This window comes from Tinamus guttatus, unplaced genomic scaffold (assembly GCF_059628265.1).
Source record: "Tinamus guttatus ecotype Peru unplaced genomic scaffold, ASM5962826v1 Tinamus_guttatus_pri_ptg000287l, whole genome shotgun sequence".
Taxonomy (NCBI): Eukaryota; Metazoa; Chordata; class Aves; order Tinamiformes; family Tinamidae; genus Tinamus; species Tinamus guttatus.
The window spans coordinates 5,806,090-5,830,418 of record NW_028288821.1 but is presented as its reverse complement, the minus strand read 5'-3'; the positions used below and the strand labels follow the sequence as shown (position 1 = coordinate 5,830,418).

Sequence of the window (24,329 nt, the reverse complement as noted above, 5' to 3'; positions counted from 1 at the left end):
TGGATACCTAGGAAGTCCCTGAACAACTGGCATCTACAAGAAGACAGACACAGATTTACAGAAGACCCAGGGAAAAAAAAACTTCCAGCGGAGTCTCTCTGCCCTGCTTTCAATATTGGCACTTGTGCAACTGCACTGGAGTTACAAAGAGCACATAGGGAAAAGTCACAGGGGTGGCAGGTTAAGTGGGAGTCCACAGAGCTGGGTTGTCATGACAGCAGCAGAAAGTATGCAAGAGATGTACAGATCCTAGACGTTAGAACAGCAAAGATGCCAAATAAGATCGTTACCACATGACATTATTTGAAATACAAAAAAAAAGTACATGCTACATCTGATTACTGAAACATGGACTGCATGATAACTCTCTGTACTGGTGACTGTGCACAACGCTTCAAGAAGCCAACAACGTAACTGTGTTCACTGAGTTTTGGTAAGACTAGCGCCACTTGAGCAGGGCACCCATGCTCCAGGGAAGAGGAACGGCCACGTGCATTCCCGTGGGTGCTCTCTGGAGGGAAGCGTGGACACCTGTGTGCTCCATCCCATTCCAAGGGGAAGTGAAGCAGTGGGGTGCAGTCTCAACAACCCTTACGTTAACTCCGTGTTTACGGGTTACTCCCGCCGGCTGGAAGGAAGTAACTTCCCGTCAGACACAAGCTACTCCCCGAAGCATGCAGCCCACGCGCAAGTGCCGCCATGGCGGGACGCGTGGGGCAAGAGGCCCACGCGGGGGCTCCCGCGGGAGGCCAGAGAGGGTGGCAGCAACAGGCGCTCCGTGACCCGCTGCAAACTCTGGGGGCCGGCGGCGGGGACATCTTCGAGGGCAGTCAGGGCGCGAGGACAGCGGGAGGGCAGGCGGCTCCGTGCGGCGAGAGCCACAGGCCGGGCCGCCCCACGGCCGGGGGGCCGGGACAGGCCCCGCAGGCAGAGCGGCCAGCGAGGCAGCAGGCGGCAGAGCGGGGTCGCGGGGCGGGAAGGGGCGTCCGGAGCCCCGCGCGGCGCCGGGACACGCAGCGGCGCGGGGCAGGCGAGGACAGGGCCGGCGGCGGGAGGCGGGAGCCAGCAGGGCGCCCGCGCAGGGGGGAGCGGGGGAGCCGCGCACGAGGCGCCCACGAGGGCCCGCGCCGTCGGGGGGGTGATACTCACTAGGGGTCGTTGGTGAAGCGGGGGCTCCGCGGGGGCTGGTAGCCGTAGAGGTGACAGTAGAGCACGTCGAAGCAGAAGCAGCACATCTCGGCTGACACCACCATCTTCCTGCAGCCGGGCCCGCCCGAGCCGGCGCCGGCGCCGGGGGAGGCGAGCAGCGAGGCGGCGGGCGGCGAGAGGCCGGCGGGGCCCCCGCCGCAGCTGGGCGGCAGCGGCGGCGCCAGGGCGCAGCCGGCGGCGCCCCCCGCCAGCCCCGCCAGGCCGTTGAGGCGGGGGCCGCCTGGCGGGGGCAGCGCCCCTGGCTCGCCCCCCGCCGCCGCCGCTGCCGCCCCGCCGCAGTGGGAGCCGCCGCCGCCGCCCGGGCCGGCCGAGCCCGAAGGAGGCGAGCTGGAGAGTTTCTGCTTCTTCACCCCGCAGCAACCCGCCGCCATCTTGGAGCCGTCTCCCCCCACGCAGCGCTTCCGACCCATGGCGGGGGGGCCGGCCGGCCGGCCGGGGGACGTGCGGCGGCCCGCTCCGCCTCCCGCCGGGCCCGCTCCGCCTGCAGAGGGAGGGAGGGAGGCGGAATGAATGGGCAGAGGAAGATGGAGGAGGAAGGGGCGGGAGGGAGGAGGGAAGGAGACACAGAGAGCAGCGTTAGCGCCCGCCCCGCCTCAGGAGCCGCGCGGCCGCCGCGCCGCTTCGCGCGCTGCCACCCTGAGGGGAAATAGCGGCGGGCGAAGGCGGTCACGAGCGGCCCGCTGAATAATTGAAGTGACCCGAGTTGCCTTTCTGTGAAAGAAAAAGAAAAGAGAGAAAGAGGTCAAAAAAAAAAAAAAAAGAGGAAAAAGAAGGGGGAAAAAAAGGCGAGGGAGAGAAAAAGAAGGGGGAAAAAGAGAGAAAAAAAAGAAAAGAGCGGGAAAAATATAGAGAAAGCAGGAAAGAAATAGGAAGAAAAATGAGAAAAAAAAAAGGGCAGAGGATGCAGGTGTGTTGTATGAGGTGACAGGGAGGCCACACTGGGGTACTTGCAACACCTGTGACAGCTAATGGCTGCCCTATGTTTCAGGTAGAGCCTCGGCACCCGCTCCAGCAGTGCAGCCGGTCACCTGGGTCTGGAGACCTCTGGGCCTTCCCTTGAGGGCAAGGGAAGCCTGCAGGGAGTAGGATGTGAGTCTCTGGGATGGTGGAAATCCAGGCCGCCAGGGTGGGAGGATGGGGGGTTTATTTTACGTTAGCTTCAGGCATGCCTACGTCCAAATTTACAGGGAGATTCCCACGGGACCTTAAAGCATTTTAAAAGCTGTGTGTGTGTATATTTAGAAAAGAACACTTCACCCATCAGCATTATGCAGCCATCTCTGGCATGGGATGTAGCAGCTGCTTAATGTGGAATAGCAACACTACAAAATCAAGGAAGACAAGGGAGTGAAGGGTTTCACACAGAGTTAAAACAGTATCCTAAGGTTAGGGAGATGGAAAATCACTACTCAAGTTAAAGCAGGGTCTACTCAAAGTTTGCAGAGCCACAGACTGCTTAGAGATTTTTGTTGGAAATGGTTTCTCCAGCATCTTCATGGCGTTAATATAGTCTGGCTCTTTGAGTCATCGTGAATTCAAATAGAAAAATCACTATTTACTAGAGCTTGAAGGCTCTTGCTAATGGTTACAAAGCCCTTTGGAGGGCTTCTGTCCAAATACTGGCCTAATCTTCCCTCGCTCTGACTGTAAATCATAGCCTGAGGTGAAACAGCTGCAGGGAATGATTGCAAACAGCATAGAGAAGAATTAAATGGTGTAAAACAGTCATTTCCAATTTTTAAATTTGGTGTTTGCGTTTGGAGCTGCTGAAGTCCTGGGAAGGGAGCTGAGCTTCCCCTCTCTCAAACAACTTTTATGTTCCTTTCAAAACAAAGGCAAAGTTCTCCACTTGTGGGATTCATTTGTTTAAATTCAGTTAGCAGTGACACCTTCTGTTGCTTTTGGGAAAAGAGTTTCTGCAGGTAGTGAATTCTTTCTTTTCTAATGTTTTTAACACCCTACATTCTTTAAGACTAAGGTGTACAAAAGTATAAAGCAAACGCAAAAGCTTTTGATGTAGATAGAAGTGTAAATTACACACTGCACTAGGTCAGACGGTTGTGAGGTTCAGTGCAAGTCTCAGATCTATGACTGATGTTCTTGTGCAATATCAGGGCTACTGATCACTGCATAGTGATCTCTTTTTGATTAAGTATTGCAGCAATGCTACCTGAATGAAAGGGTAAAATAAATATATTCTACGCTTATTAAAAACACTTCACATTTTTTTTCAGCTCTGCAGATGTTCCTTGTTATATTTGCCTGCAAATTTAACAGTAATTGTGAACCTATTTTATCTAACCACACTGATTGTGCTGAAATATGTACGATTTTTTTCCCTTTTTTTAGAGGTAGTAGCAAATATATTAATGTAACTTTACTGTTTAGTAAAGGAGACACAATTTTGCTATCAAATATTTTTGTCAGTATCTTCAAGGGGAAAGAACTATAGACCCACAAAATATTTTTCATCATTCAGTGGGAAATTTTCATTTATATTAGAGCAAGAGTTTATTCTTTCAGTAGTCTGGCTTCAGGAAACTGCAACATCTGCTTCACTGGCCCTTTGCTTCAGTTACAACTTGTGTTCCTTTATATTTCTTGTTACAAGTACCTTAAATGTGTTCAGTTCATTTATATAGTGCTTTTGTATTTTGCTAACCTTAGTAGATTTTCTCCTGCTGTGCCTCATATGCAGTCAAATGTAGTGAGTGAATTCAGTATAAAGATCAAAACCTTTTTAACAATATGACAGAGCCTAGTATGGTAGTGCAATTAAATCAGTTTAGTTTATGTCCGATGTAGCTATTCTTTCTGCCTCCAGCTATTTAGCACTATCACTATCTATCTAACATCACTAAAATTTTAGAATTGTCCCATGTTACAAGTTAGATACCTAAGTTCCTTTTTTTTAATTCAAAATTACAATCTATCATTCTTGACAAGAGCTGCTAGAGAAATAGTGATAGAAGAAATAAAACTACTTGCAGAAAGATCTTTCTGAGAGATTCAAAGCTGCACAAAAGGATTGCCCTTGAAAAAACTCAGATTGGCTTGAATCTGGGGAAAATGGTGTCATACTAGGTATGATCTAATTCGTTTTCAATCTGAGGTAGAACTTGCACTGATTGTAGTGGGAGTGAGATTGTTCTCAAGTCAACCAGATGATGATCTGTATTCTGAGGATCTTACAGTCTAACTACAAGAAAAGAAACAGAACAAGGAAACAATGAGCCAAAATTGGGCTGCATCATAGCAGGAGTCATATAATACTTGCTTTATTAGTAGCAGTTCTTTTAATAGACACTGTGACAGGTGAGAGATTTAAAGCGGGACTTAAAATAATAACATATTTAGGCTGTGTTGCCATATGCTTTTCTGCAGTAGCAGTGTTGGTTTAGGTGGCCCTACCTCAGCTGATTGTTCCCTTTCCTGTCCCACCCTTTCTGTTGTGTTCACAGGCAGATGTGAGGCAGACGATCAAGCTGAAAAACAGTCCTTCTTTTTCCCTGGATTATTTTTCAGCCAAATCAGCTCTCCCATCTGGTTTATCAGAGGGCTACACAAAAAGCTATGATGGCAATTTGGAGGAGCTATACAAAATTGAGAATTAATAGCCTCAGGCAGCTTAAGCAGTACTGGTGCAAAATGAGAAAATGCAGCCTAAAGTGACATTGCACATATATATGTATGAGGAAATTGTCAGAAATTACAGAAGTATTTGAAATTTGAATAATAGGCAATGAAAGTTATGACCAGCCAGGGAAAGATGTGAAGAACAGGTTAAGAATAGGGAGGATAAGGGACCTTAAGAGTAAGGGAAACTAGCTTATGCTTGAAACAGTAGAGAAGTCAGAGCTAAGGAAGGAAAGAAAGAGGAAGGAAGAGCCTTCTTTTCAAAATACATCCTTTTCCACTTTTCTAGTATTAAAGGAAACATTATACCACAGTTTATTTTCTAAAAACCAATATTGTACAACTAGAGTATAATATTCTAGAGGTGAGTCTGTATTGACAGCCCCCAAAACTCCGAGGTTATATTCTGTATTTGCACCTTCCTATCATAGTGATCTTTTTTGGATGGGTCTGCCATAAGACTGGAAGATTTACATGCTGAGAACTCCTTTGGTCTGAGTTCCCACACATTGCAGAGAGCTGAGAAGAAAGTAGTTTTGCCTGTATTGCTTTCCCAAACTGCTCTGTTAGACTCTTAAGGTTCCTGTGAGTTTCCCTCAGTATATTCTGCTTGGAGGGAATTCTTACCACTCTTTGATACACTCCCTGTCCCAGCTGTACCCGGGAGAAATTAAGGCAGCTCGGAATCTAGGCCATAAAGCGTGCACAAAATCCAATGAAGTATTTTAATGAAAGTTAACTTGCATGTCTGAAAACAGTAACTGTTCCTACCAGTTAGAGGCTATATCCTGCTATTGTTCCATATATCAAGCTCCTATTGAAGTCTCTTCTAAAATCTGTATAAAAAGCCATCTCAGGATGTGATACCAGGCAGCAGACAAAAGGTCCTAACATGTTGTGTTATTGGATTTCTGGCCCTGTTTCATATTTTGAGCTATGTTGTAATTTAACCATTCTATGAATCCAGTATGTGTTATTTTAAATCTAACATTGTTTTACAGACATTTTTCACTTTTGTGTGAGCTAGGTTTGGTCTTCTTGAACCGTCTGTGCGTGTAATGCTGGACAGTGGTTTGTAAGCAGACATATTCTAAAATGGTTTTTTGTCAGACTGTGTATGCTGGACGATCTCCTAACTTGAGATAAAAATTTTAAATGTGTGAAGTGCCAGTGGAATTAAAATAATTATTTAATTAAAAAAAATGAAGATCTTGCATTGAAAAGTGAAACTAGTAGCTACTTTTTCATAGAATTCTTTTCACATGATTTTGTGAACTAGAAAGTTCCTGAAATATTGCTAGTGCAATATCCTATGCTTTCTGAATGTATTTTCCATTATGTAATGATAAAAGGAAGATGTAGTTGGTGTAGCTCTGTTCTCAGCATAAATTCACCATGATTTCATTGGGGTCAGTGGAGCTACAGTGATTTATGCTAGCTGATACATTAATAATAAGCCTTAGGACATATTTTTTGACATGGCTTTTTGTAGTTGGTCTCCTTCACAAAATATTTTCCACTAATGTGGAGTTACTATATGTATTAATAGCATTTCTCGTTTCTAAGGAATCCAGCGTGCCAGCTTTAAAAGTTTTAAGTTGATAATTTTAAAACAATATGATGTTATCTCTTTATCCAGTGCAGACATACAGGTATCTTAGTGAAATCTAGAAGCAATTTAGCAGGAAACAGAAATGAGGTGTATTAGGGAAGAATATTATCTTTCATTTTCAAACAAATCAGTAATTTAGGATGTAATCACTCACATTAAAATGTGATCAGGCACTAGGATTACAGCAGTTTCAAGGATAACACCAGATCTTTAACCAGCAGCAGTGGTCAGCACTTAAAGATTTTACGTTTTCTCTAAAAACTATGACCTGAAACTTACATTAACGCTTAGTTCATGCGAGCATATTTCAGAAAAGTGGGGAACGGTAGCAGCATCAGATGATTGTTAACAATATTAATTGTTTAGGCTCACAGAAAATGCTACCATAAAAGGTAGCTACAGAGCATAAATTTTGATCTTCCTTTTCATAAAAGACTGTGTTCAACTTTCCTTTTTAGATATTAGTTTTTCTTGTGAAGTCCTCTGAAGTTCTTCTGGCTGCGGCTTTTAATATCTTTTTGCACATGTTAACTTGCCTTTGGTGTGAAGGAGTTTCACCTGTGTACCTTTAATGCCCAGTTCTTACCTTAGGTTCACGCTCCCTTGTTCTGGTATTTTATCCTGCTCAGATAGCACTGAAGCTGTCATCTCCCTATTCCTTTCAGAAAAAATATGGGACATACTGTGCTTTTTTTCAAAGACCGAAGAACTTTTTTCTTTAATCTTTGTGAATAACAAATATCCATGAATCCTGCTTGCCCTCTACAGTTCTCACTTCTGTAAAAACCTTTTTATTGTAAAATGGACAAGAACTGCTTCCAGTGTTCCAAATGGGGCTCGGCTAGTCACTTTTTGTTGGAAATCTTTAGTCATGCCTCACAAAATATTTTTAGGTATTGTTTCAGGAGAATGCTCATTAGCTGCAGCAGACTGTTGCAGTTTATAAAAATATGTGCGTCGATAATCATTTCTCCTTCTACAGTATTGTAACTTACCATTTTTTACTGCATGCTTTCTTTACTTGTTCCCTAGAAATACTACCCTTCTTTATCCTCAGTATCTGAATTGCTTAATGTCATATCTTCCAGTACTTCTGATCTGTACATGTCAACCTGAATGTTACACCAATCCTCCTTTCCATGCCTGGTTTTATAAAATCACCGTTTATGTCACTTTGGTGAATTTATCTTTCTCCAACTTTTATATGCGAAGAAAAATCGTTCCCAGTGCACTGGGTTCAAACTAGCAAATGCCAGTGTTTCACCATGTGCTGCTATGAACTTCTCCTCAAAGAGCCTGAAGATATGAATAGTATGTTAATTAATAGCAGACATTACCCTTTGTGGCAAAAAGCCAGTCGGGTTCCAGCCAAACCTTCCTTACTGCAGTTGTGACCTTCAGCATTGGCAATTGTAACAGTCATTAGTGCAGCCCCAGCAATGCTGATCATCATGGCATGTCTGGAGTCACCTCTGTCACCCTCCCTATCTGCTTCCACTTAACTGAGCCCTGCAGAGTGTTCTTTGGTGGTGTGTTTTTTTTTTTTTCGTATATAGCAAAAGCAAAATAATTCATGTTCAGCACTTCTCACTATTAAATATTTCTTATATTCTTAAGACTTTTAGAGGAGACTAGCAGACTTCTCAATAAAATAGAGTATGTGGGAGTCAGTAGCATTTAGTGTCTCACAGAGCTTGTCCTTAACTTGTCTTGTCTTACAGAGCCTTACTTGTCCATGTTTTCTAACATAATATTATAACAAAATTAATAATATAATATTATAATATTAATAAATAATATTATAACAAAAGTCTGTTCTTTCATATGCGTTTCATACACATACATGTTGACATAAGTCAAATTACTCCAATGAAGTTAATAGAATTTTACCAACTGTGGAACAAATGATGGGTCCAAAATCTGGGACCTGCAGGTTTCCACTGTAAACTGATGAAAGGTTTGTCTGTTCCTAGATCTCCTGAGTTATTTTCTGGGTTCCAGGCAAACTTTATATAGATATATATACCTACACACACATATTCCACAAAACAAAGTCGTATGTTTCCTCATTCTTCTCATCCTCCAAATTTTATTCTTATTCCAGGAAACTGTCTTCAGTCTGCTCACAATTTTTGTTATTCATTGTACAAAGTAACTACTTTTTACAATAATTCTTCTTGGAAAGTAACTGTTAAACATCCAAACTTCAGTGAAGTTTCACCTAATTCCCAACACAGTAGTCTTAGCCCTCTTGTATACCCTTTCATTACTCACACACTTTACACTCTTTCATTTACTACTTTTGATACTCCTACTTTCCCATTATCTATGTAACTCAGTCACTGCTATCTGATGTTACTGCCATTAAAGGCAGATGATTTTAATAAGATCATTATTTAAAATAAGGGACTTAAAATATATATATTTCTTCAAATACCACATCAGACATCAAAATATCTCCTCTGCTAGTGAGGTAATCCAGAACATGAAAAATACATTCTTCTGTTACTTCTTTGTTAAAAGAACACTTGCCTGTGAATTGTAATGTCTAGTTGTAAATACATTATTGTAGGTTTTTTTTCCATTACAGTTGGAATTCTGGATTTGCTACCATCTTCTATGACAATGCATCTTTATAATAATGCACTCTTTAGAAATGATCAGATGATCAAAATAGTCATTGTGACTTAAAACAATACTTGAGTGCAATTTGCAAATGGGTGAGGGTAGAGGGAAGCCTAGCACAGCACGTCTAATGTAAGGAAGTATTGTTGAAATATTTCAGGGCTGTCATTTCATTGGGTAAGCCCTTCTAACAGTTATGGGATTTCAGAAAAAAAGTATTTTGATAAAGAAAACTCTGGATTTACCTTTCTGAAAAACAGTGACAGTTTGAATTCTCTCAGTTTTTCTATAGTGCTTATTTTCTGTTTGTTTTTGTAGGTCAAACTCCCATTGTCCAGTGCCATCATGTTCAAATCCTACAGTGGCCCGTAAGTATCCTATCTCTAAATTCTCTCTTACAGTAGAGCAGCTGCATAAAAACCTCATGAATACTGAAAACGTGCCTTTCATTGAACTATCATTAGGCATTATATATAGGGATACAGTATAATTTATTATGTAGCTTGTCTTGTTGTGTTAAATGCATGTAGTTCAAGTGTGTGTATTTATAGTGTAACATGTCCATGTTTTAAATACTAGCTCATGATCTCATTCATTGCATTTTAAATGTAAGATTTACAGTGTACCAGAACTAATTTTAACTAATTATAAAGGTACCCTTACTCTGAAACTAAGTCTTTACCTAGTTAAATAAGAACTGAACAGTATTAAAGAAAAATATGACATTTGCCCAATTACCAAGTGTTACATGTTCAGAGTAGAAAATAGATAGCATTTTATTTTATGAGTCCACTAACTAATAGTGAATTAGAATAAAACTCCTGTGGGAACACATTTGACGTTCACATGAATAACAGATGAGTTCATTATCATTCCCTGCTTATAAAAAGAATGGCAAATGAATTCATAATTATCAGGCACTTAAAAATAACACATTCCCCCAAAAGATATGATTCTGCATTAAATAGTCGGCTGTAGTTCAGCTGCAGGCCTTTGAAAAACCTGAAATGAAATGGTAGCACAGCATCTAGCTGAAATTGAATGGCAGACTGATGATTTGGTCATTCACCACATTTTTAAAACTGCTTGTTAACCAGAGTAATGAAGATTCATATTCTATTTAATCGTGCAAACTAATTCTGAAATTTATAGATGGGTTTTCCACAGTATTCTCTTCCACAGTAGAGAATATGGATTAGATATATGGTGCAGGAAAGGATTTTGCTGGAGATATGTATGTAGAAGATTACAGTGCATATGGCTACTGACATATTCTCGTATCTTAAGTGCCTATGGGCATCTCGTTTGGAATATTTATTAGACCTGAATTTTGTAGGTCTCTCTGTTCATGGATATGTGGTAGCAGATACGATAAATGCCATTCAGGACAGTTATTTTGCTAGAAGTGACATGCTCAAATACTTGCCAAGCCGTCACATTAGCATACTGCTGACAGCCTGGCAGGAGACAGCTCTTCTATGGGTTGTAGCCTTTGCCCTGGAGTAGCACCAAGAGGCCAAGAGTCCCAGAAGGTTAGCTTGCCTGCCAGTCAGACAGGGGAGGAAGAGACCCAGAACAAGATTTCAGAGGACAACACCGAGCATTTGCATAAGAGGAGAAAGGGAAAAAGAAAATGCCATTCTTTGAACTACCTGCATCAAGGACATAAACAGGAAAGGGATCAGAAGTAAATCAAAATAAGATAGTTCTAAGTATTGCCAATACCCAAAGAGATGCAGAATTCTTGTATCCTCAAATCTTAGAAGTGGTGTGGATGCCTTTCTGGAGTAGAGTGAAGAAGGTTTGAGTTGGCTGTATGAATTCTGATCCCAGAGGGGGCCCTTTCTGGTTTTCCAAGGAATAGAGAAATAATGTCATAGGTATTCTTCCCAGTGCAAAGGTAAGGAGATGTGTGAAAGACATCTGCAGATCTGCATTTAGATTTTAAGTCACGCTCTTACCATGTTTTCCCAAGGTCTCTTCCCCTTTCAGCAACCCTGCCCCTAAGAGAGCTCTGTTGCCACAAACTGTATTGTTATGCTAACACCAGGAGGAAAAGCAGCCGTGTCAAATGTGATCATAATTTTATTTCACTCAGAGGCTTGAAGCTGGCCATCATGAGGTGGACTATCTGACTGCCTAGGCTGTGTGCTTAGAGAAAGGGCTGTGAAGAAAAATTACAGGGTAGGGAGGAAGAATAGAGGGAAGGGACTTGAACTGTGAACAATGGGGGCCTTGTTGTAATGCAGTCGTGAAAGTGTCACGAAATCTAGAAGTATATTAACCAAAACAGAATTGTGTGACCTAATAGTTCACTTTTCTGGTCTTACTTGCGTGATTGGCACTATTAGAGAGAAATGAATAAAAATATCTGAAAAGCTGCTTGTGCTATAGAAATTTTGTGGAATTATTTGAAAAAATATCTTGTGAAGATGGATAAAACACTCATTTATTTCTGTTTTGGAACAAGAATCACCAGATGAACCTTAAAAGCTGCATAGCTACCAGTAGAAGAATATGATCTACACATCGCTGAATTACATTGGTTTAATTTTAAAAGTCTGTTGGCACTACGGGTGTCAACTTCTAGCTTTATCTGGGTGTTTTGAGCTTAGTTATTTGTCCAGACAACTAGGGCTAACCTGATTCTTTAGAGGAAAGTGAAAATCTCCAAACCTAAATCCAAGAGATGAAAGCTAATTGTGCATCAGGGAAGCCATCTCCTTCCTGCATCCTGTGGGTTACTGGTTGAAGTGAGTGGTTTCATTACGGTTATTGCCTTAGTGCAGAGTTGCAGCTCGTATGGGCCCCGTGAGGATAATGCAGGAAACCTGTTCTGTCTGTGGTGTATGAAGCACGCAGTAAGAACTGTTGTGTTCCCGCATTCGCAGCCCCAAAGACCAGAAGATAACAATGATCATGCTAACTACCTTACTTAGACAACTACCTTACTGATTTCCTAGATAAAATAGGGTGGCCCATTGCACTATCACTCTGAGGAAGAAGGGAATCCAGTCCATGAAGCTTGCCAAGAGCTATAAATTAATTATTCTGATAAATCAAATCACTGTGGTCACTAAGACGCCATTTTGAAAATTAGGAAAGCAAATGGTAGAAATGAGTTAATACTTTGAATAAGCCCGTCCTGACTAAGAACTCTAAAAGCAGCCATCACTGAGAAGCAAGGGTGAAATTTCATAAGAGATTTACTTTGATGTGTGTGTTTTTTTTAAAGAAAACAGGTACTGTTGTGAGGGAATTAGAATAATTTATATTAAAGTCTTGGCTTGATAATGTAGTTAGTTACAGTAAGGAAAGTTTCAATCTGAATCACCGCAATTTGCAATATGTTGTCTTGCGGCACATAGCAAAACATGTTTGTTCTAAATCTTATGAAACAGTAATTACAGTAAGTAAAGGCAATTGGCAATGATTGAAATTCTAATAATATGCTGCATTTCAAACATTTGTTTAGAGTGACCTCAGCCTGTTATTTTGCTGCTAGAGAACAAACCTCTCTCAAATTGCATTTGTCTACTACTGAAATGCTTCTATAGTCTACACTACCCAAATTAAGGCTAATTGCTAATAATTCATTCACCAAAAGGTTTTCTATTATCGGCTTTGTTTATGTAAAATGAGGATTAAAAAATAGTTCTGTTTCTTGCAAACTGCTGTGCGGATTTCATCTGTTCCTATTAGATGTTAATTCCTAATCATTTCCTAGGAATAATCACAGAATCACACTTCTGCTATCTGGTTCTTCTCATTACAGGAAAAGCAGATAAGCAAATATAATAAAGGACTCAAAATTTTTGATTGCAGTAGCAGAAAACTATGTTTTATCAGTTGTGCTAAAAGCTTTTAGCTACTATTTTGTTAATCACCTTCTTCATAACTTATCTCACTGATTCTCAATTGATTTGTTTTAAAGGGTGAAGGTCTTTTCAAAGTAGTATCCTAATGTAGAAAACTAAAAAAGAAAGTGCTCTTCAGCATAAGGTTCAATGTACTTGGTAGCCTCTGGATGTAGCTCCTTCTTTTGCAAGGGATTTTCTCTTCAGCGTTCTAGGCAACTCAGAGTTGGCTCCTTGTAGGCATGGGCAGGAGGAGGAGAATGCAGTTAACTCCCTACCTGCTGTAATTTAGGAACCAAATTCACAACAGGATTAACGTTCAGATATATGCATTACATTTGCACATCACTCCTGTTTGCCTGTGGTATAGGAATATGTAGTTTTATGTTAGTTTATACATAATTTATTCTTGTTCTGAAGTTTGTATTTCAAACACTGCAGGGGAATTTTAAAATCAAAATAAGAATTTATTTACTTAGTACATTGCTTGGAAACATTTTTGTTGTGTATTACTTCTTCATTCTAGCAGCTGTCTACTGATATTCCTCCTCTGACAATGAAAATGAAATGCAGAGGTTTAATTATTAGTTCATGTGCTTTCAAGCAACTAAATACATGCTTTTTATTATTAAAAACCCAGTACCTACATTTTTTAAGGGAAAAAGTATTAAGGAAGTCAGCATTTTTTTCCTAGAGATAATTTCACTACTTTTTTTTTTTTTCTCCTTTATGTTGTTATTCTGCGGAGCTAATTGGATAGGGCTTGATCCAAAGATTGGAATCAGTGGAATTCCTATCTACTCATGTGGTGCTTGTGTTTTCTGTTGGACATCTTTTAAATAAGAAGAGCTAACATGCTTGGTCTAGTAGCTAAAACTTTTCACTAGGATGGGGACAATCCCAATGAAAGGGACCAAGGCCAATGAAGGCCAATGAAAAGGCATCACTGAGCACTAACCCCTGTAATCAAAATAGCTAACGAGTTTGCAACGCGAAGAGGGAAAAATGAGCCAATTCTGAGAGAAAGGGAGCACTGCCAGCGAGTTTTGCAGATGGAGAAGGGGGGGCAAGCCTTGATTCAGCAAAGTACAGAGGCAGAGCCCGATTTTTAGCATTTCTAAATGTGTATGTTTCAATATATTCCGTTTGATATTGGCAATGCTTTGTGCCTACACATTTCTAATTTTAACTGTTCTCATTTTTTTTATATATATAATCAAAGAGAGGGACTTTTATAGGTTATCTTCAAGCTGGATTTCTTAAATAATTCTTAAGAGCCTCTAGAGTCTCAGTACCACAGCAGATTTTCAGTTTGTGCATAGGTATGATTTTTGTTTTGCAAATTTTGCACAACTTCTCCCATCCAACATAGAGCAAAACAGAGGGACAGATTTGTATATGTTGACCAGGTGTGCTAGTTCTTCTGTACAAAGAAACAGGGCTGTTATACTGCATCAAAGCAAGAAGCTTAACCTACAAGGGCCATAAATTTGAAGTGAAAATCAGTCCTAATGTAATGGATCTTAGAACTGTCTGAATTGTTTCTGGGGATCCGTGCCGATCCGTATTCATGTCAAAATCTCTGCAATAGTGTAAACAGAGTAATGAGGTGAGACCTTTTCTCAATTAAATAACCTTTAAGGCAAGTTATAGCAATCAAGCAAGAAATCAGAAAAATGGTACATCTGTGCTTTGTCCAATGCTAAGGTAGCAGTTTGAATTTAATGAATGCCAAGTATGAAAGGAATAATCCTCACACATGCCTTGACACACTCTAGTGGCAAAAGCCTGCAGTGCCATTTAGGTAATGGAGACTGGTCAATTCATTTTCTTTTTGACATGAATAGTTAGAGTGGAATGAAAATTTAGTTCATCATTAATGAAAATAACCTAGCAGTTCAGAAACTACTGTTTGAGCTCTGTGCTTTTATAAATGGTATATTTATTTTCTGCTTTTGGTAGGATAGAATTAAATATTAATTTAGGGATTTCACTTGTTTGGTGTTTGTATACCCACTGACCTGGCTCATTCTTTGAAGTGTAGCCACCATATATGTGCAATGTATAAAAAGCAATAAGCAATACCTATCCACAAGTCCTAGGCACCTGCCCTTTAATGGTAATGGATATAGATCTTGGGTAGCTTCCTCTTTTAACCAATCATCAGTAAATTACCGCATCAAAAGAGTTTTTCTGTAGCCAAGCTCTAAAACAATGGGTTTTGCTTATTGTACTAATCATAAATGATTCACTGCTCTGTTCTAGGAAGATGTAATGGATCACTTTGCTCCTTCAGGTCTCTCTCTACTTTTCCCTTCACAGAACTGCTCTATAAAATCCTTCAGGTGCTACAATAAAGTGCAGACTACCTGCTGTGTCACCCCAGCAATTACAGCCATGGCCCTGCTTAGGGTGAAAGGTTTTCTCCAGGTTCAAGATCTTTTTGTTGTGATAATTTTGGTTTGGCTGCAGGCTGCTGCTGAATTGTCTAGTCACATTGCTGTTACAATTTAAAATGACTGCAATAGGATGGAGTACGTTTTCTACAATTTCATTCCAATTTGATATTTGAATTTATTATTGTTTCTTATGTGAACCAAGCAGATTGGATACACCTAGGACTCCATTCTTTCCCTTTTTTGCTACCTTATATACCTAGAATCCTCCCATTCTTTTTTCAGCCCAACACAGTGAGTGGTCTGCATGCAGCCCTGTGCTCTCCTGTAGCTGCTCAGGAGCACAGTGGGTGCTCACACACCTCCCATTATATTTCATTGTGATTTTGTGAAGGATTTCTACTCTTCTCCTCCTGACATTCAGTGCAGTGATATCAAATTGTTGGACTTTGCTCGGCCAATAAGAAACTTCTGAATCTTGCTTTCTGGTTATCTATATAGAAAAGATCACATAGATCTTTTAGACTTACTTCTCTGCCCCTGGGGCTTTTCAGTTTTATTCTTTTAGGCAACTTTTCAGTTTATATGGTCAAGTTGCTCCAAAACCAGTAAATATAAAAATTCCATATAAATGCGAATACTTAAATAAAAACATACCTTTTATCCTGCACCTAGAGATGCTTGCTTTGCTTTCAGGAGTGAGGTTTTTTTAGGCTGGTGTAACTCAATTATTAGAAAGATAGTTATCCAAAATGAGAACTGGTGAGGTAAAGCTTCTAGTGAAGTCAATGGGAAGACTGCCAGTTTACACTGGAAATGAGTAAGATCTTGGTGTTTTTGCATCCTCATTTGACCTGTCTTCCTAAAATAACATTGTCAGACTAGATATATCATAACATTTGTAGCTATGTCATAATAATTGTGTCATTATTGGTGATTAGATCAGCTTTAGAATCTTTTTTGCTGTCTTATTGCCCGGTTGACAGAGGAAACAAGCTGTGACTTGCATTGGAGGTCTGTTATTTTTTCTTGAGTGAAGAAGACATTTACAAGTCCAGGCATCTGTTACACATTCATATATATCTACCATGCCGCCCTATTTAGATGAGTGCTACTTTTTCTCGCTGTTCTGTTGTGACACAATTAGAAACAGAGGGCCACTTCCCACTGCCTGGAAGTTGTGTGCTCAAGATCCATACTCCAGGCTGGCATAGCCTGGGGGCCTAGAACTGGGGAAAACTCACTGCTTAATTAGCAAAGGCAAAACTGTTACGGCATATGTCTGATACGCCCCAGGGCAGTAAATATTTATATTATATTACTATCTGTACAGTTCTGATATAGTCCTTAATCCAAGCAAAAAATAAACTCATTCTTAGATAAGAAGGAGGTAGATGCTTGAGCATCCACAGAACATCAGCGTGCCAAGGCTGGGTCCGCTGTATTCTGTGAGGCAGCGATAGTTAGCCTAATGCCTGGGCTTTGTACAGCTGCAGCATGGAGGTTCTCTCCTGGCACTGAACTATTCAACGTTTCTTGATTTATGTGCTTGCTTTGCCCATCTTTGCATTTTAAACTTATGCCAGGTGATTCTGTAGTTTATTTTTGCACCTATACCAGGTTTACATTGAAAATAAATGAGCACTTGAGTACTGTGTGCAAATGTCCTAAAAGTGCCCTGAGGAGACTCCCTAGAGGAAGGGGGACTTTCTAATTTTAAGGATAGAAAGGATCAAACTTGGCAAAGAGAAGTCACAGTGTAAAGAGAGTAGGAGAATGCTTTGAATAATATAAATGGAAAATAGGAAGAAATATAACAAAGAATTTAACTAACTCTATTTCTTTTTGGCAAATCATCCGATTTGCACTCAAGCAAGGTCTATGTCTTCGGGTGCAGTATCAGGTAGATCTGACTGCCCTGTGCTCACAGCCAGTTCATTTCCCAAAGTGCTAGAGCTTCTCTCACAGCCAGTTTAATAACTGAGGCTCATTGAGAGTTTCTTTCATTCTCATGTGCCTATATCATACCGCACAGTGCAGATTTTGTTAACCATATTATCTGCTATTTTTTCCCTAAGGCGGGAATTTATAGCTTCCCTCTTTCTTCCCTTTTCTCTGGATAGTGAAGGGCTTTCTTAGAAGGTATCTGGGGCTGTGAGATCCCAAGCTGTTATGTGGCTACAGTTCCTTTCTTTTACTTCAAGATACTTGTGAGGCTTGACTTAGACATTTTAGGTAGTTATTGCTCTTGTTCAAGCAGTTTATAAAAGTAAAGTTTGTATTAAATTTCAGTAAACAAATTTGAAAAGCTCACAGGGCATTTAAGGGAAGGCAATGTGTTGCAATCCCCAAATGAACTGGCTCATCTGCTTTCCTCATGCCTCGGTACAGTCACTGGCTAGACACATTATGTGGACGGAGAATGGGGACAGAGGTTATATGATGGCCAAGGCCATTCAGTGAGTCAAAGATGAGCCAGGCTGAAATTCTCATTTTGGTGTGCCAAAATGTTGCCAGTGCGGTCAAATGCCATGGAAGAACTGAGCTTGGGGGCTGTGTGGTGTCGGCATGCTCTACAGGGCTGAAACACCATTTGTTTCCGTCAAACTCTAAGATGGATAGGTTATTAGATTTTTATATGACCTGTCATGTCTATGGCCTTGCCACGGTTCATAGCAATAATCTCTCTTCTCTTTCCCAGCTAAGGGCTTTTGTTTTTCCTTTACAAACATGTTTAAATATTTTCATATCTTCAGGTTTCGAAGACTCAGCATTGTCTGGCATGACGCTAGACTTACTCCTCCTCTACCCTTTCATGCTAGCATTAACCATTAGGGATAAATGTGAGAGGGTGTTAATGAGAGTAGAATTTTGTCTGGATTTGTTATCTTTGTTAAAAGTTAATTTTTACACTGAATGGACCATTGCTGCATTGAAATACTATATTCTTGAAATTTGTGTATTCTTACCTAGCTGTAAAATTCCTTTAGCTAACTCCCAGGAAGAAGGAGAGGAAGTGGTATTAGCTAATGCAGAGAGACTGTATTTAGGATTCTCTGTGTTTTAGTACTATCTTCCAGTGACTCACCTTACTGATTTGAACTTGAAGTTTTGAGGATGGACACTGTTTTTATAAGCCTTTACTAACGGGGTCCCCTTCTTATGGTTGCTGGACTGATCATTGTATGTGTTAAAGCCAAAGTCTGTCAAGAATCATCAAGATTAGAGAAATATCCATGTCTCTATAATTGCTACCCACATTTTAAGTAGTCTGGATCCACCAGGGCTGGCAAAAGAAAGATTGGCATTAAAAGACAGACCAGCCACTCATTTGTAAAGGTGAGCTGCAACAGAAATGCAAATTTCTGTTAAGGGCTACTTGGACTCTTCTGCTTATCAGAAGCCTGTGAAAAGACCTTTGAAATACATATGTCAAACACACTATAATCTGGAAGGTAGTTGTAGTATCTATATAACAAGGGAATTACAATATTTGCTTGTTGACAGAAATTTAAGCCTCAATGCTTAAGCTCTGTTGCTTTGACATTAAGTAGTCAAATCAGTCCAGATGTGTATTTTAGTCTCTGCTCTCATCCATATGGCATTCACTTTAAAGTGGCTTTGAGGAAGAAGCAGAAAGGATGTCCTGCTCTCAGACGCCTTCTCTCCCCTCAGTGAGAGTGGCCTTGCTGGTCCACCAGGTCCGTTTGGATTTGAGCAGGAGAAAAAATCTTAATGTGAAACAGAGTGACTTTTGGTACTTGTTTACACTTACAATTCATGGATACATCTAATCTATGCAGCCTTGTAACATTCTTCAGATTCATTAGAATATCAGCAAAAACAAATTTGTTCCATTCACTCTTCCCTTACCTAAAGTGCTAATTTAATTTGTGTGTCATAATCTGGCCTCTTTTAGTGACATCTCATCAGTATTGCTTTAGGCTTTGTACAGGAATATAAGTGATGTCAAAAGGAGAAGTGTCTGCTGGAGTAAATTATAGCACCTTTCCATTCATCCATGGATGAGCCCCAGGATCTTGTTCTTACTCAATGTTAGCCTGAATCAAGGGTATCAGAATAATGTAAAAGGCAGTCCTAGGGCAATCAGTATGGCAACAAGCTGTGTAAGCACACAGTGCTTTTGGTATTTAATCTTGCTCTGCATTGAAAGAAAGATAGTTAGGATTCTTGCTCCCATCTCACTGCTCCAATGTATTCTTTTTAATTCCAATCCTTATGTCCCACTTACACCTATTTGCTATTGGGACAGCATTGTTAGGCATCTTAAGTAGTTTCCCTGCCAGTATCTTTACTTATAGTGTTTATATTCCTTCCTCATCTTTGCAATAAGTATTCACCTTTCTGGAGCTTAAGTGACAAAAACACTGTAATCCAAATAAGGACTTACTCATGCCTTGTAGGGTGTCATCAGTGCTGTGATTCATGTCATCACATCATCTATGTCACCAGGGCCACGCTCCTGCCGGGATGTTCTGTCTCATCTCCATCCCTGTGGCTGACCCAGCCACCAGTCCCTCCTGCTCTGCTAGCCAGACCCTATGGCCCCTTACTGCTTCCTGGGCTTCTCTAATCTGTCCAAGGCTGGGGGCAGAGACAGAGCGGACCAGGACCTGCTGTGGGACGAGATGGGAAGAAATGGAAAGAGGAGGATCGGAGAGAGGAGCTGGGCTGCAGAGCATCTTTATGCTCCCCCTGCCACCTGGGAAGAGCAGGCTGTTTTGCTGCAAATGAGAGGTCCTCGCCTTCAGCAGGAGCTGTGGTCGTATGTGGCCTCACGTGCTCTTCACTAGCAGCAGCAGAAACCAGTGCTTAGTGAGGAGAAACCTGACCTGTTTGGACTAGCCAAGCTAGTCTGTATCTCCTTTCTACTCATCTCATTTCTATTAGTCTGGGTTAGTCCTTTTCTAAGCTGATGTGGCCTCTCAACATGTCAGCAGCAAAATCTGTCAGGATATTGCTAGTTTTTATTGTTTTTGCAGAGCATCGGTCTATGAAAGTATTTAATGAAATTAAATCCCAGTTCTTGAAGAATTGTCATACTATTCACCTGTTCTTGATGATTTCTCTTTCAGCCCAGTCCTACAAATGGACTCAGTGGAATTAGCCTAGTGCAGCATGACAGGCAGAAAAAATAAAACGGTTCCTCCAGTTTTAATGGGGGATTCAGCCATGTGGTCAGGTTGTAACAGTGTATGTCATGCCAATGGAGACACTGGGTGTAGAGGCACTTGAAGTGTTCTTATTTGAAAAATAATGCAAGAGCAATTAAACCTCTTTTCATTGAATTTTAAACTAAACTGAGAAAAGCAAACTTAAAATTGGGCAAAGGAATATAATCGGCCAATTACCATGGCTGTCCTGATGCATAATTAATTTATTTCAACCTTCTCATGTGTCTGTGTCTGCCATTAAAATAGGAGGGACCTTTTTTACATTGGTACTCCCAAGCGTACCAATCTTCCAGGGTCATTCAACTGAAGGAATAAACAAGCATTTGGCTCATGTTCTGACTCCAGAAAAAGCTCTGCTGTAAATCACACGGGTTCCATTATGTCCAGTGCTCTTTTTAAGATCAATAGCTCTAGATATCTTTAGGCACAGACCTTCAAGAATAATTTGTACAGGGCCTGGCATCATAACTGCTGCTGAATTATAAATTAGTTTATAAATTGGGTGTATGCACAAATAAAGGACAGCACAGAAAACTTTTGACTTCTCCCCTTAAGTTTTCAGAGACTGCAGAAGGGAGAGCTCTAGTGCCCTTTCAGTTAGAGGGATATGAGACAGGTCACCGTCCAGCAAGACCACACACGTGTGGGAGACTTGTGCTGTCACCCCTGGGGCTGTGGAGCTACTGGGCATTACCTGCTGAATCGGGACTGCAGCAGCAAGGGAAGAGCAGGGAGTGGTTTCTATGTATTGCCTGACAGCCTGTCCCTGCTCCCCGGCCGCTCAAGAGGAGCCATATCTGTATTTTCAGGGCATGGTCCCTGCCATGCACCAGGAGTAGCAGCAACCTCTGTATGTAGCACAGGGATGCTAGTGTCCCTGGCTGGATGCAAGGATGTGAGACTGGCAAGCCAAAGTAGGTGTATTAATTAGCGTGAGTATATCCTCACTTTGGGAGCCATGTGGAACATCTGGAGAATTGCTTATCCCCATATCTATATTCTTTAATATGCATTGGGTTTTCAACGCCCAGAGAGCTTCTGTACTCAACAGCTTTTTTTTTTTTTTTTTTTTTTTAAGCTTTGATGGCCTCTGCTTTTACATTTTCAGATTACTTTATTTCGGCAAATATTGTAAAATAATGTTAATGATATTTCTAATAACAAGTATTTTCCATGGCATAATTTAGCATGTTTTCTGGAATGCCCAAACAAGCTCTGTGCCAGTCTATCACTGTTTTATCTCACTGAATTCCCAAAGTATTAGATCCTGCACGAACTTGTCCTGAAGATAGGATTTCCATTGGTTTCTGTTGGTGCTGGAAGTAGCATTTTGACAGGAGTGAGATAGAAGAATATGGAATTGTGATTTACAGACATGCCTTGCAATTTGTCTACTGAGACATATCATCTCCTCTCTTAACAGTAAAATCCAATACTTGAGGAGCTTTAGCGGAATCTGTCCAGCTATAACACTTCCTTTTGCCTGTTGTGCCTGCAGCGAGCTGAGTGCTGGTTCCTGGGATATAGCACCGAGATGGACAGAAGGGCTCAAGGCTGGTTCAGCTTCCTCGTGAACTCGGTTCAGTGTGAGGGACCTCAGTGGAACTGAGGCTGCGGGTCAAGAGTCAGGCTCAGAGGTGAGTGCCATGCTCGGAGGGAACCCAGGCAGCACCAAACAAAGTGGCTGCGCCCAATGAGAGGCTCTGAGAAGCAAAATTATCACATGTAGAGCCTGAGCCAAGAGCCAGTGCCAGTTCTCACTTCTGGTTCCTTGTGCTGTAAGTCATTTGTTTCCTGCTTGGCTGCTGCTTTATTTTATTTATTTTTTTTTTTTTGGTTTTTCACATATCCACCACATACTAACTTTCCTCATAACTCAGGTACCCATACTGAATGTTAAGCTGTAAATAAAAATCTAGTTTTTGAATGTCTTTGTTTCACTGTTGAAAGTAGAACTTCAGTCCACTCATGCACGTAAAACATTCCCCCATCCCTCTGATTCATTTTAACAGAACATATCACTCAAGGAATATCTGCAGGCTACAAAAGGAAGAAAAAAATCTCCCTTACTGAAAGGTGAACAGGGAAGATGATTGAATAAGCTCCTAAGAGACTACTTAGAAGGCAGTGCTAACTTTTGTTTCTGATGCAGACTGTAATGTCTAAGCATTTCCATAGGAAAGATTATGAGACTTCATCTGTACGTGATGTTCCTGTCTCTCCTGGCAGCAGATCCAGACAGCCTTTGATTGCTTATTCTGTCTGAAATCTTTGCAATCTCTAGTGCAGTGTCAGGCTTTCAAAAGCATCTCTCTTAAGAGGACAACAGACACTGAGTTGCAGTCAAATATTTGGATGATGTACATTAAGCCCTTAGGGGAATTCTCTTTTTGCAGTCATCATATTACCAGTCATAAAAGGATAATGCATAAAGCAATTCCAGTTTTTCTAAAAGGCCTCAGGTACAGGAAAGGACCAAAAAACCCCCAAAACAAACAAAGCAACAACAACAACAAAAACCTCAAACCGACCCCCTTTTCCTATTTGTGTCACCAGAGATTCCCAGAATTTGGTTTGTACTTTCATTGGAAATGAACTGTGTTCATTGTCCTCATATCATCCTTGTAGGATATATGACTAAAATGTCCCTGAGGATGTTTAACTGTTTTCACCAGTATTTCAATAAAATGGTAAGTCAAATAAAATAGGAATGTCATCATTCTTGCAGAGCTTACTTCATGCATTTCTGTGGAGATTTAAAATGAGTGCATGATAAAATCTATCCATTTTTTACTATAGATAGGTCTGCTGCATTTGTTTAATATTGTATATGTCTTTGTAGTGTTAGCATACTGCTGTGTGGCAGCTTTAAGACAAGACAGGAAAGCTATGTATATAACTGTAAATCAGCAGTAGCGGTTCCTTTTTATCATCTCCAGTACATAAAGCAAGTCCTTGTTTGAATAATTTTCTGAGCTAAATAGTAAGACTAACATTCTACGTAGTACGGGGAAAATCAGGCAGTAGAAATATCCACAATTTCAACCAGGATTAAAAATTACATCTCTCTAAAGGATGCTAAAATGTAAGGAAAAAAATACAACCCTGAAGCCGATCAAAATTAGTGTCAGTCATCAATTTCTAGAACACACAAAGAGATGGTGAGTATAAATGTTTTACTTACAAGAGCTGAGGATTTTAGGGAATGAAAATGGAGACCAGGAGCTGGAGACTGCCTGCCATGCCAGCAGTGTTGATTTGGAAGCGATGGACACAAATAAACGTTCAGCAAAGCTTAAAAAACTGCAATACACGGCTAGCCAAAGTGTCCATGTCCTTACCGTGCTGTGGCTGGCAGGCAATCCGTGTCTGGGAGCCTTCAGTCCCTCTAATCAGGCTCCGGGGATTTTGTTTGCCAGAGAGATTGTCCTTTAAGTGATCAGTGCAGGAAAACAGAGAAATAAAGAGAAATGAGCAAATTGTACAAGGCAAATAGCTGCAGGTCTTTAGCATGCTCCCTGCGTTTTCCTAAGCTGCATCCGCAGTGGAGAAAATATCCCAAAATAGCTCAGGCTGCCAATGACTTGCTGAAACCTGAGAAAGAATTGCTGAATTTAAAGATCTGGGTTGCTGTGGGTGTGTGATTAAAGTGAGAAAATGCTGGCAGGAAGAACCTAGGATGAAACCACATGCTTAAGGAGTAACTTGTGAGTTCACTGGTGTCAGAACATGAGCTGACCTCCGATTTCCCCCTCCTCCAGCGAGTGCCACTTAACCCTTGAGAGTTCAACTTGCAGGA

At 40.9% G+C, this 24,329-nt stretch overlaps 1 protein-coding gene across 2 annotated transcripts in view; it reads right to left on the bottom strand.

Moving 5' to 3' along the window:
* AMMECR1 (AMMECR nuclear protein 1) overlaps positions 1-24,077 on the bottom strand; it is an 88,898-nt gene extending 64,821 nt beyond the window's left edge. The window contains exons 1-2 of one of the 2 annotated variants that reach the window (XM_088527581.1): positions 23,872-24,077; positions 1,150-1,690 (exon numbers count right to left, since the gene is read on the bottom strand). In XM_088527581.1, the coding sequence (XP_088383707.1) occupies positions 1,150-1,690; positions 23,872-24,043 (713 nt within the window). In that variant the 5' untranslated portion in view covers positions 24,044-24,077. Of the gene's footprint in view, positions 1-1,149; positions 1,691-23,871 lie in introns of those variants that run through there. The other variant, XM_088527580.1, reaches the window with a different exon arrangement.
* Between the last annotated feature and the right edge of the window lie 252 nt (positions 24,078-24,329).